Source organism: Phocoena sinus, chromosome 5, assembly GCF_008692025.1.
Source record: "Phocoena sinus isolate mPhoSin1 chromosome 5, mPhoSin1.pri, whole genome shotgun sequence".
NCBI lineage: Eukaryota > Metazoa > Chordata > Mammalia > Artiodactyla > Phocoenidae > Phocoena > Phocoena sinus.
In genome coordinates this window covers 33,937,432-33,950,260 of record NC_045767.1, presented here as the reverse complement: position 1 = coordinate 33,950,260, position 12,829 = coordinate 33,937,432, and the positions used below count along the sequence as shown (strand labels likewise).

At 39.3% G+C, this 12,829-nt stretch overlaps 1 protein-coding gene across 3 annotated transcripts in view; it reads left to right on the top strand.

The window, feature by feature from the left end:
- NPNT (nephronectin) overlaps positions 1-12,829 on the top strand; it is a 77,939-nt gene that overhangs the window by 21,180 nt on the left and 43,930 nt on the right. For all 3 annotated transcript variants that reach the window (XM_032633679.1, XM_032633677.1, XM_032633676.1), the window contains one exon: positions 12,388-12,480. In XM_032633679.1, coding sequence (XP_032489570.1) covers positions 12,388-12,480 — 93 coding nt within the window. The remainder of the gene's footprint in view (positions 1-12,387; positions 12,481-12,829) is intronic.

Below are 12,829 nucleotides of genomic sequence, written 5' to 3'. Positions count from 1 at the left end.
GGTGAGCTAGAGAACATGGGAGAAAGTGCAGACGAAGACTTCAGTGTTGGATGTGATATGTGTGAATTGCTTATGAGACTTTGAAGTGGAGAGATGTGATACGTGGTTGGATTCCAGGGCCTGGAGCTCAGGGGCGCGATGTGAGAAGGGCACAGGCTGTGATTTGATGATCTCTCCACCCCTGTCCTACCCAAACCTTCCTTCCCCTCCGTCACCTTCAGTCAACATTAATGATCCTCACAACTACCTCCATAGAGGATCAACATTACACAGTATCAGAAGAATGTGGGAGAGGTAAAATACTATATTGACTGTTGGCTGAAATGTTCTCTGAGAGTTTTCAATTCTTGAAAAACTTTCTTTCCAGTTTACCATTTTGGCCTCCAGCCGAAAGAAATGAGTAATTCAATATTTGTTTATATCAAAGGCTGAAAAACATCACACTCTACAATCATTCTATCTTTTTTCCCCTTTTGGTTGGCTTTTTCTGTTTCCCATCACTATCACTCCTAAAAGCAAATTTTCAACTAAAAGTAAATCATTGTTAGGAATGAATGACTGTACTTATGTTTGAAATTTATATTCTTTCCTAGCTGAACATACTGAGAATCAGCCCTGCCTCCAGGCCTGGCTCAGATGCCACCTCCCCCTTTCTTTCTTCCTGATTTTAGCGACAGGAAGTCTCTTCTTTCTCTACATTTAGTTATTAACACTGGCACAGAGCCTATCTCATCCTGTCCTACGTTGTGGTTACTTGTGGATTTATACCATTTGTTCTGCTAGGCTGTTAGTTCCATGAAGCTGGGGGACTGTGTCTTATACATCTTTAGCTTCTGCAGTGCCTAGTCTAGCTCAGTCAGTACTTTGAAGATATAAGGACCAGGCACTTCTATACAAAAGGCCTGAAAAGTGTGAACATGATGTAATCTTAATAAGCAGATTGTAGTTTTAGGAAAGACTGTTTACTGGGAAAATAAATATATTTAATTTGTCTGCCTATCTTATGACCTTATTACATATTAGAGATCTTAACTTTTTTTTTTTTTTTTTGCGGTACGCGGGCCTCTCACTGTTGTGGCCTCTCCCGTTGCGGAGCACAGGCTGCGGACGCGCAGGCTCAGCGGCCATGGCTCACGGGCCCAGCCGCTCCGCGGCATGTGGGATCCTCCTGGACCGGGGCACGAACCCGTGTCCCCTGCATCGGCAGGCGGACTCTCAACCACTGCGCCACCAGGGAAGCCCTAGAGATCTTAACTCTTTATGAAGCTTCTTAAATCCATTTACATGTCTGAAAACACATAAAGTGTAACCTGATTGTGTCATCTACTGCTTATAATCCATTATTGTTCGCCATTATGGATAGAATATTGATTCCCTGAGTACGAGAGTCTTCAGGCTGATGATTGCCTTATTTTATAAAGGACTATTTTTTGCAATGTGGACCCAGTCCCAGTGCACTGCCCTCTCATTGCCAGACCCTCTGCTGCTTCATGCCTCTCTGGCTTTGCTTATGCTGCTTGTTCTGAATAAGGCCCTTCACCCAGCCACATGGTGAATTCCTACCCACCCTTTAAGATTCAGTTCACATTTCTTCCTGCCGCCTTTCCTGACATTTTTCCTACTCCCTCCTGTCTGCAGAGAAATTCTTCCTTCTATATTCTTTTAACACCTTGTACACCTGTCATGTCTGTCTTTGTCAGGAGACTGTATGAGATTTCAGAGCAGGTACTGTGTATTTAAAGAGCTCAAAGCTAGTGGGGGAGCAGGATAAGAAGAATAACTGTGATAATAAAGTATGATATATGTGTATATATAAATATATGTGTATAAAATTTATGGCAGAGGTATGCACAGAGGTTTAGGAAAGCGCTGAGGAGGGCTCCAAACTCAGAAGGAGGGGCAAAAGCAAATACTGTTTAAGCTGGGTATTGAAGTCTGTCTAGATGTTAGTCCATCAGACAAGGGGAAGAATGACATTCTATGTAAAAGCATGCAAGTATTAGAGTATGTTACTTCCTGAGAACTGCCATCAGTTGGTCTGTTTGTGGATATGATTGGAGATGAGGCCAGTGGGACAGACAGGAGTCAAATTATGAAATATGGGGTTGAATGCCATACTGAGAGTTTGAACTGGTATGATAAGTGTAATGATAAGTAAACATAGTGAGGACTCAGTGAGTATAAGGGGGAGAGTGACATGGTGAAACCCCCAGTTTTTGTTTTTTTTTAGATGTTGGGGGTAGGAGTTTATTTATTTATTTTTGCTGTGTTGGGTCTTCATTTCTGTGCGAGGGCCTTCTCTAGTTGTAGCAAGCGGGGACCACTCTTCATCCCGGTGCGCAGGCCTCTCACTATTGCGGCCTCTCCCTTTGCGGAGCACAGGCTCCAGACGCGCAGGCTTAGTAGTTGTGGCTCACGGGCCCAGCCGCTCCGCGGCACGCAGGACCCTCCCAGACCAGGGCTCGAACCCGTGTCCCCTGCACTAGCAGGCAGACTCCCAACCACTGCGCCACCAGGGAAGCCCCACCCCCAGTTCTTAATGCAGTTTCTTAGACACTGTAGCTATTCCTCTTTGTCATTCTTATAATTCTCATTATAGATAACATTTTATTGAGCTCTTACTATGAGATGGGTACTGTTCTAAGTACTTTATTTGGATTTTCTCATTTAATCATCCCAGTAAACCTATGGGTAAATTCTATATGCACCATGTTGCTTTACTATTTTGTAAGTAAAAAATGGCAGTGCTGACAACTTCCTCTGGTTCAACCTATGATCTTCATTTTAGATCAGAGAGAAGCTGGGTAATCTGCATGAGTCACTCATTTCCCAAGTGGTAGAGCTGGGACCCAGCAGTCTAACTCCAGCACGTGTGCCTTACCCTCTTCTCTAGAGAGCCCTAAGTGAGCAAGAGCTCACATGTTAAGAAATATTTGTCAAAGTATACATATTATCTACTCATGTTTATAATTTTTTTCCCCATTTTTGTGTTTGAAAATTTCAAATCCACAGAGGAATTGAAAGTATAGCAACAGTAAATAGCCATATACTCTTCATGTACAGTTGTTTACATATTTGCATGTATGCACACTCTTCTCTCTCTCTCTCTCTCTCTCTCTCTATATATATATATATACACACACACACATATACACACACACACATACACACATATTAGTGAGCCATTGGAAAGTAACTTACAACATAATGGCTCTTTGTACCTGTATACTTCAGCATGCATACCATGATCACACTTAAGAAATTTAGCATAGGTGCAATAATATTATGTAACAAACAGTCCGTAATTAGATTTCCCAAATTACCTCCAGATGATTTTTATGGTTTTTTTCTGATCCAGGTCCAATCAAGGATTATATATTTCATTTAGTTGACATTCCTCTTTGGTCTTCTTTAATTTAGAAGAGTTCTAGATCTACTATTTTTTTCCTTCTTGACAATAACATTTTTCAAGAGTCCAGGTCAACTGCTTGGTAGAATACTGCACAATCTAAATTTGTCTAAGGTTTCCTCATAATTAGATACTAGTTAAACCTTTTTTGCAAGAATATTACTAGGTGATCATATATTATAACATGCCCATCGCACATAATGTCAGTTTGTTCTGTTACTGGTGGTGCTAAGTTTGATCACTAGATTAAGGTTCTGACTACCAGATTTTTCCACTGAAAGGCACCTCCTTCTCTTTGTAATTAGTAAGTAATTTATGGGGTGATACATTGAAACTGTTTGAATATCCTGTTCCCCAACAAACTTTTGGATAATTTTTGCTCAAATTATTTGATGGTGGTTATAAAGTTGCTTTTTTCAGATTCTGTCCTTCCTTCTGCGTGTTCACTGGCATTCTGTAAAGAGGAGCTCTGTTCTCTTCTTTGTTAGAATCACTTTGGACCCGTGGATTCTTTTATTATTCAGTTGTTATCAATTACTATTCTTATTCTTCTTGGTGCTCAAATTATCCCAAATTTGGCCAATGGGAACACTTCCAAGCAGCTCCTGTGTCCTTTTCACTTGTTTCCATCATTCTTTCAATATGTCCTTGCTTTTTGTCACAGCAAAACATTTCAGCCTCTCTGCCTCAGCCCTGATTCCTTTTATTGTGGGACGGTATTTAGAAACAAAGATCTGGAGACTTCCCTAGTGATCCAGTGGTTGAGACTTCGCCTTCCAATGCGGGGGTCTGGGTTCGATCCCTGGTCGAGGAGCTGGGATCCCACATGCCTTGCGGCCAAAAAACCAAAACGTAAAGAACAGAGCCAATATTGTAACAAATTCAATGAAGACTTTAAAAATGGTCCAAGTCAAAAAAAAAAAATCTTGACAAAAAAAAGAAACAAAGATCTGGGTGTTACGTGTGCTCATTGCTACTGTTACCCTACTTAAAAAAACAAAAACAAAAATCTACTTCATACTTCCTGATAAGTAATAACACTTTCTGATGTGTTCTTAAAGTCTCATTTGGCATTAATCTAAATTCCACTCTTCTACCACAACGAAAACAGAAAGAAAAGTTAAAATTTCAAGTAAACCAAAAATGACAACACTTTTCAGAAGATTTCTTAAGTGGAAATGGATATTGTTTAATTATGGTGAATAAAAGTTAGCTTGAGATTCAAAGATGCAGATGCAGGCACTTATTTTCTTTGGTCTACTTCAGGAATTAAAGGTTAGATAGAGATTAAATAGGTACTTGAGAAAGTTGAATTGGATTTTCCCAAAGACAAAAATAAAATAAGGTAGCCAGACAGCTCTTGGGATATAACATTATATAGAGCATAAATCCTTATTTATTTTAACGTCATACTCTAAATTATTAATCAGTTGGTTGACTTAATATTTGACTGTAGTTTATGATTAGTTTAAATTCTTAATAAAAATGATGTTACTTAAAATATGAGAACAAAAATAATCATAGTTGTAGTAATACATCAGAAGAGATAACAATTCTGTACTTCATTAATGATTCAAAATCTGGGTTCTGCCCAAAACAAGCAGTAGAGCAAAGAGATTATTTTATGTTGAAACATTCTGGCAGGGTTACTTTAATTTTCTTAACTTACAGATTGTATTCTTAACTGCAACTTTTCCTTCCTAGAAATGTAACCTAAATACCTTTATGCCTTTAATTACCTTTGATATTCTCTATCCCTCTCATCCTTTCCTGTTTAATATTACTATGATCTCACTCTCTTCCAAATCCACTCAAAAAGCTGGGTTTCTGGCCTTTTTCTGACTACCAGAAGTATTAGCAGATTCTCCATGGAACTGGGATAAGAAATTTTTACTGAAATCGGGCAAGTCACTTAACTTTCTGTGCTTTTGCTTCTCTGCTGGTAAAATGAGGATAATGTCTGTCTCTCTCCTGCCTTATATGGATACTGTGAGGGTAAATTTAATCAGTCATATAAAGTGGTTTTGCGTTCTGTATTCATGAGATCGTTTAACAGATAGTATTTTATAGTGGTAACAATCAGAGGCCCTTTTATTTCAGTTTTTACTACAGAGGGAACTTAGATTTGAAAATAGGATATTCAACACTAGAATACAGGATATTAGGAAGGCTGGAGGGTTGTTTTCCTCTGGAGATCTTGGAATCTGTAGGATTCTTCCCTCTGGATTTGTTATACCTATGATATAGGGAAGCTCGAGGTCCTTTCCAGTGGAGCCCTATAAAAATTCTGCCTCCATTCCTTCCAGGTCCCGTTAATATAGCAATATAGCAATGACTTGTGTAATGCCTCTTTCAGCTACTCTTTCTCTCCCAAGGCCAACTTGCATACTTTATGTCACCTGTTTCTAAGTTACAGACTCTGGAGGACAAGGTTCTTTTTTCTGCTTTTAGTGTTCCATGTCTGAATAGCAACATGATGTAGATTGCAAAAATTACAAATGATTCTTAGGATTCGAAAGACAATCTTATTTACATTAAGAAAATCATTTTCGGGCTTCCCTGGTGACGCAGTGGTTAAGAATCCGCCTGCCAACGCAGGGGACACGGGTTCGAGCCCTGGTCCGGGAAGATCTCACACGCCGCGGAGCAGCTAAGCCTGTGCGCCACAACTACTGAGCCTGAGCTCTAGAGCCCATGAGCCACAGTTACTGAGCCCATGTGCCACAACTACTGAAGCCTGCGCGCCTAGAGCCCACACACTGCAACAAAGAGTAGCCTCCGCTTACCACAGCTAGAGAAAGCCCACAAGCCCAACACAACCAAAAATAAAAAGAAATTTAAAAAAAAAAAGAAAGAAAAAAAAATCATTTTCAAGTTTCAACAACACCTGAGGTTGAGTTGGCTTTTCCCTTGTCACTTTCCAGAGCCACCACCTGCTTGGGCAACTCAACATGTCCTTATTTTTTTACAAATGTTGGCACTTGACTCCCAAGTGTGGTTAGATTACCTAAGAAATATTATATAGAACTGATGTGGGAGTTTAATTTTCCCCCGACTTATTTGATAACATTGTCCAACTCAGTGTCAGAAAACATTGTCCGACTCTCAGAACCCCAGTTACATCAGTTAGGATGAATTTTTAAGAATAAAGTCTTAGATTGCAGTCAAACAGAAGAGGCTTGGAACATGTGACATTAAAGAGCTATGTTTGCTTTGCCAGTTGAGACATGTTTCTTTTTCTAGTTAAAGTAATGACTTAGGGGTTATTTTAAGGGCACTTTGGAGATCGTGTTGCAGGAATGTGAGAGAGTGAATTTGGAGTGTGATTTGCCCATTTGACCTTAATTCCAGCATCTGATTTTGGGGGAAAAAGAATCTGTCATTAATTGACTACCTGTGATCCTCACCTGAATTTTATTTCTTGAGCTGCCAAACCATATGTGGATGCTAGTGGCCAGTGGACCAAATGTGGCCCAACTTCTTGTCATTGATCCATGTGAAGGTCAGAGAAACAATGCTGACTTTTGTGATTAACCTATAGCGACAACAGACACATTCTTTCCTACAAATCAGTGTCTCATCTATTTTTGATGTTTTGAGAAGATCATTCTAAAATGGACTACTAAAGATAGTCCACTTATTTTCTTTCTTTCCTGACCTGCTATTCACAGCAGATTGTGAAGGTTGGTGTGTGCTGGCCACTGAGAACTCACGTTACAGTGAAGTGGGTTGTCAAAAGGTGGGTCTGAAAATGAAGTTGGGAATCATTTTCCTCTAGTCTCAAGGTGGCTAAGTATTTTCTAATCTAATTTTTAGATGTAGAAATGAAATTCTTTAGATACTTCTAAAGTATATGATATTATAGGTATAAGATAACTTTGACAAATTTTATTTCTTTACTAAGATTTAATCATAACATTTCTGTCCTGTGTATCCAAAGAAAGCATTTGTTGGCTTGATGGTAAACACAGATTAAGTCCACATTCCTCAGCCTTGTGCTCAAGGATAGTTAGGAATTGTAATTGTAACTGTATTGTAATTGTGTCCGGCTACAAGTAACACTGACACAAAGACCAGTGTCCTAAATTACTTGGATGGCCATTCAGGGTTAATATTATGACTTCCAGCTTTGCCTCTTTTCCATTTCACAAAGTAGCTGCTGTAGTTCAGCCATGACTTCCATATTCCAGGCAAGAAGACAGAGGAGCCACCTGTCAGCCACCTTTTTTTTTAAACATCTCTATTGGAGTATAACTGCTTTACAATAGTGTGCTAGTTTCTGCTTTATAACATAGTGAATCAGCTATACATTTACATATATCCCCATATCTCCTCCCTCTTGCGTCTCTCTCCCACCCTTCCTATCCCACCCCTCTCGGTGGTCACAAAGCACCGAGCTGATCTCCCTGTGCTATGCAGCTGCTTCCCACTTGCTATCTGTTTTACATTTGGTAGTGTATGTAAGTCCATGCCACTCTCTCACTTCGTCCCAGCTTACCCTTCCCCTTCCCCATGTCCTCAAGTCCATTCTCTACATCTGCGTCTTTATTCCTGTCCTGCCCCTAAGTTCTCCTCCATAACCAATTTTTTTCTTTTTAGATTCCATATATATATGTTAGCATATGGTATTTGTTTTTCTCTTTCTGACTTACTTCACTCTGTATGACAGACTCACCTTTTTAAGTAGCTTTTAAGTTCCAAAAGCCCCACCCAATAACTTCTGATTACATACAATTGACCAGAATTTAGTCTCTTGGCTACCCAAATATGTCAGGGAGGATAGGGAATGTAATTTTCCACTGCTGACTCATTATCCCCTCCAGAAAAAAAAAAAAAAGCCATTCTGTTTTCAAGAAGAAGGGGAAAATAGTACTAGTAAGCACCCAGCAGTTTCTGCCACCAGTGCCTTTTAAGACCTGCCTTAGCCCTGTCTTTTGCTGCCATCCACTGTTCTAAGCACTTTGTACTGTAGCTCCACCAGAGCCGTGGTGCTCCCTGAGAACTCCCTTCATTGTCCTTCCCCATCCTTTGCTCATAGTTTGAAAGGCTTTGTCTCCCATCCCAACTATCTCTGCCTCTTACCTCTAAGGCATTGCTCAGATCACATTTCCTTTTTTTTTTTTAACATCTCTATTGGAGTATAATTGCTTTACAGTGGTGTGTTAGTTTCTGCTTTATAACAAAGTGAATCAGATATACATATACATATATCCCCATATCTCTTCCCTCTTGCGTCTCCCTCCCACCCTCCCTATCCCACCCCTCTAGGTGGTCACAAACCACCGAGCTGATCTCCCTGTGCTATGCGGCTGCTTCCCACTAGCTATCTATTTTACATTTGGTAGTGTATATATGTCCATACTACTCTCTCACTTTGTCACAGCCTACCCTTCCCCCTCCCCATATCCTTAAGTCCATTCTCTAGTAGGTCTGTGTCTTTATTCCCATCTTACCCCTAGGTTCTTCATGACCTTTTTTTTTTTTTTCTTAGATTCCATATGTATGTGTTAGCAGACGGTATTTGTTTTTCTCTTTCTGACTTACTTCACTCTGTATGACAGACTCTAGGTCCATCCACCTCACTACAAATAACTCAATTTCGTTTCTTTTTATAGCTGAGGAATATTCCATTGTATATATGAGCCACATCTTTATCCATTCATCTGTCGACAGACACTTAGGTTGCTTCCATGTCCTGGCTATTGTAAATACAGCTGCAATGAACATTTTGGTACATGACTCTTTTTGACCTCAGTCACAGTTATGATCTGCCCCTCCCCCCTTCTTTTATCTCATCTATCATAGCCCTTGTTAGCTTTCAGCCAGTGTATTAAAGTTTCACAGTTAATTTTCAAATCCTCTGTGATTCCTTCATCACCCTCACTTGCCTAGCAGAATAATTGCATGTATTAAATATTCGGTTCATGTTTATTGGACTGAACATCACATTGCAGACCTAATGCCAGCAAGATAATAGGAGATCGTCTTTTGTGCAACCGTTTTCAAAGGGTGTTCTTTTTGTAAGAGAAAAAAAATTGGTTACATCAGCATTGTGAGTATCCTATTCCGTTTAATACCTGTTGGCTAATATATAGGTCGTTGGTTACTTCAGTGAATAGTCTGTTGGGTAGACGTGCAAACAGCAGTTTGTTTGAAAATACTGGCTCCCTAAACATGTAAGAAACATTAACAACCTGGGTCTCTTGGAATGAGGGCATTTGATGTGCCCCACATTGGGGCACTCCACTGAGAACAAACAATGAGAAAGGGAGGGTGACAATAAAAACCTTTGTTCCTGAAAAGCACCTGAAAGTACTATAAATGGATGATCTTCAAGCTGGTCAGTGGGTCAAAAGGCAACACAGCCTGAGCGCCTCACATTTGTTTCATAAATAAACTTTTTCATGATTTTTAGTGGTACTTTCTAAACTTCTTTTTCATGTTTTTGAGATGTTTTCAAATTCCAGTTATTTGGGGAGGTTATTACCTAGACTTGCATTTAATTATTTTGAGGTGTTTACTTTTTCTTTTTCTTTTTTAATAATTTATTTTATTCAAGTGTAGTTGATATCCTACTTTTTCTTTTTAAATCTGGCACTTTGGATGCCTCTGTGATAACTTGATTCATTCAGGTTGTATCCATATATAATTGTTAGAATTTATGGAACATCTTTTTTTAAGATTAAAGAAATTTCTTTCTAACTTGCATTTCTTGGTGATTGGGCCTGGAAATTACATACAAGGTGGTTTATACCTGGGACTTGCTTTTAAAACTGCGTATAAACCGTCAACCAGGTATATAATTGACTGAAGCATAATACTGGAAGGCCTTCCTAGGTAGTGCATTTCTTTTCACAGATCTGAACAGAATTGTTTCCTGTTGAATGTCATGCCGTATCTAAAATCAGATTTTTATGAATTTCCTCATTGCATGTCTCTACCATTTACACTCTGCTCACCCTTTCTTTCTGCAAACTTTTGCATTAAATACGTACCGAGCAGCAGTAAGGATTAATCATGGTACAGGGTCCAGTTGGGGTGACAAATATACAGGTAGGAAAGGCCTGAAAGTAAGACTGGCAAATAAAGCCTGTGGAGTGCCAGGTGAGGGAAGGGTTGGTGAGAGTTGAATGAGGGAATGTAGAAAACATCAAAAATAACATGCGCATCAGCTTCACAGGAGTGTTAGAGTTTTGAAGGGAATGTTTGAGAATTGTCCGAAAATGGGAGCATCTCCCAGAATGGAGAAAAGCATGGGCTAATGTGAGAGGGACTGGAGAAAACAGGGTCACTGTTGACCCCACTCCACCTGGTCCTCAAGACCTGTCTGCTCTTCACTCAGAGGTTACTGAAGCCCATCCCTTCCTGTCCTAAGAACAAATCATGCCTTCTGCGTGTTAGTTAGACTCCAGTCTATCCCACGTATCATCACTATGCTCACGTTCCTAGAGTTTTTATTTTGTCAGGTAATCCTCCTGATTGATGATGATGAAGTTTTCATTTATAGATAAAGTGTATAATCCTCAGTCTGAAATTTAGGGAACATCATCGTCTGGTACCACTCACCTATGATTGCCCACCTCTTACTCTTCCCCCAGCATTTGCCCATCTCTTTAGCTTGACAGGCCTCCTCAGTGTCCTCTAAATAAATGATGGCCTGTTTGGCTCTACAGTTCTCCATGCCTTGGGTGGTCCGCTCTCTTCTCTGTCTCCCCTAGCTTCAAGATCCAACTCAAGATCTCTCCTTTGAGGTTTTCTGTGCAACTCTATATGGATATGCTTGTGTGATGATTTCTTCCCAAATTTCATATGTGCCACCAATTTTGCTCATACATAAATATTTGCCTTGAATTTAAAACATGATTGTTTTGTCTCTTCGTCTAGATTGTAAGCTCTATGGGACCAATGACCACACTGTACAATTATTTTTCATCTATTTTAGTATCTGGTGTAGCACGATACGTATATTTGGTATAGAGTGATTTCTCAGTCTGGCACCATCACGTTTTGGGCTGGATAATTTGTTTCTGTCAGGGGTTATCTGAGCATTGTAGGATGTTTAGCAGCATCCCAGTATTCTACCCACTAGATGCCAGTAGCACCCTCTTCCCAGTGTGACAATAAAAAATGTCTCCATTTGTACTAAATGCCCCATAGGCAGCAAAAATATCCCCTGCTGAGAATCGCTGTATAAACGGAATAAATTCTAACCAGTATCTTGGTAGGAATTGGAGACTGTGAAAAGATTTGAGTGATGATGATTTATAGCATTTTGGAGTCTTGAAGGAAGACAAACTCAGTTGATGGAAGACTGGAAATGTAAAATAGAACTTTCTATTTTCTGTGTTAGGCTGTAGAAAGTGTATTATAGATTGATGAGCAATTACGATGCAACTTAAGGTTAAGAATGGGCAAAATGACAGAAGAATTCTTAAGTTGAGGTTTCAAAAATATTTAGTTTTAAATTCATTTTGAACCATTTTATTCTTGGAAATACCATTTCCAATAAAATATTATTTAATGGGAAATTTATTTGGAGTTCATACTTAACCAGTATCTTTGGATTAAGAAGTATGTTTTGAAGCATGTTTGAGAAAATGATTTTGAAAGTATGGGTGCAAGTTATTATAAAGGGATAGCTATTGACAAACATCAGTTGTGTTTATGCATAGTTTTCCAATTTTTCTTCTATTTGGCTATTTGAGTATTGTCCTCAAGTTTAGCAAAATTTTCAGCCCCAAGTAATACACCACCCACCCAACCCCACCCCCACCCCCCCCCCACACACAACACATGTGTGTGAGTCTGTAGTCTAGACAATGTTTACTGCTCCAGGACACAATGATCTTGTATATTTCTGTTACTCTATTGTAAGTTCTTAGTTTTTTCTTTTATTATCAAACTAGTACATGACGTAGATTCTACTTGGTTGACATGCTCCTGACCTAGAAATAATGCATGATAACCTTTTTTCACAGCTGTGTGCCAGCCACAGTGCAAACACGGTGAATGCATCGGACCGAACAAGTGCAAGTGTCATCCTGGATATGCCGGCAAAACCTGCAATCAAGGTAGGGAAACTGTGTGACACAAGTAAACAGTCATAAGCCCTCTCTACTCCTGCCTGATATAAAAATTTAAGTTCTCATGCAAACCACTTTTCTATAACTATTGTCACCAAATATATGAGATGCCATTTTGCTGAAAGACAAAAATATAATAAGGGTAAATCTTTTAAAATCTGTTTAATCGGAGTGCAATTAAAATAATTTTATACTCTTATTCACTATTAATAATGAAAATGGATTTTGAAAAAGAGAATTGCAGCATCAGTAACCTTAGAAGCCTTACATTCTGCTTCTCCTTGTTCTTCCACTAACTAGTTGGGAAGCTTTGGCAAATTGATAGCCTCCTTGGATC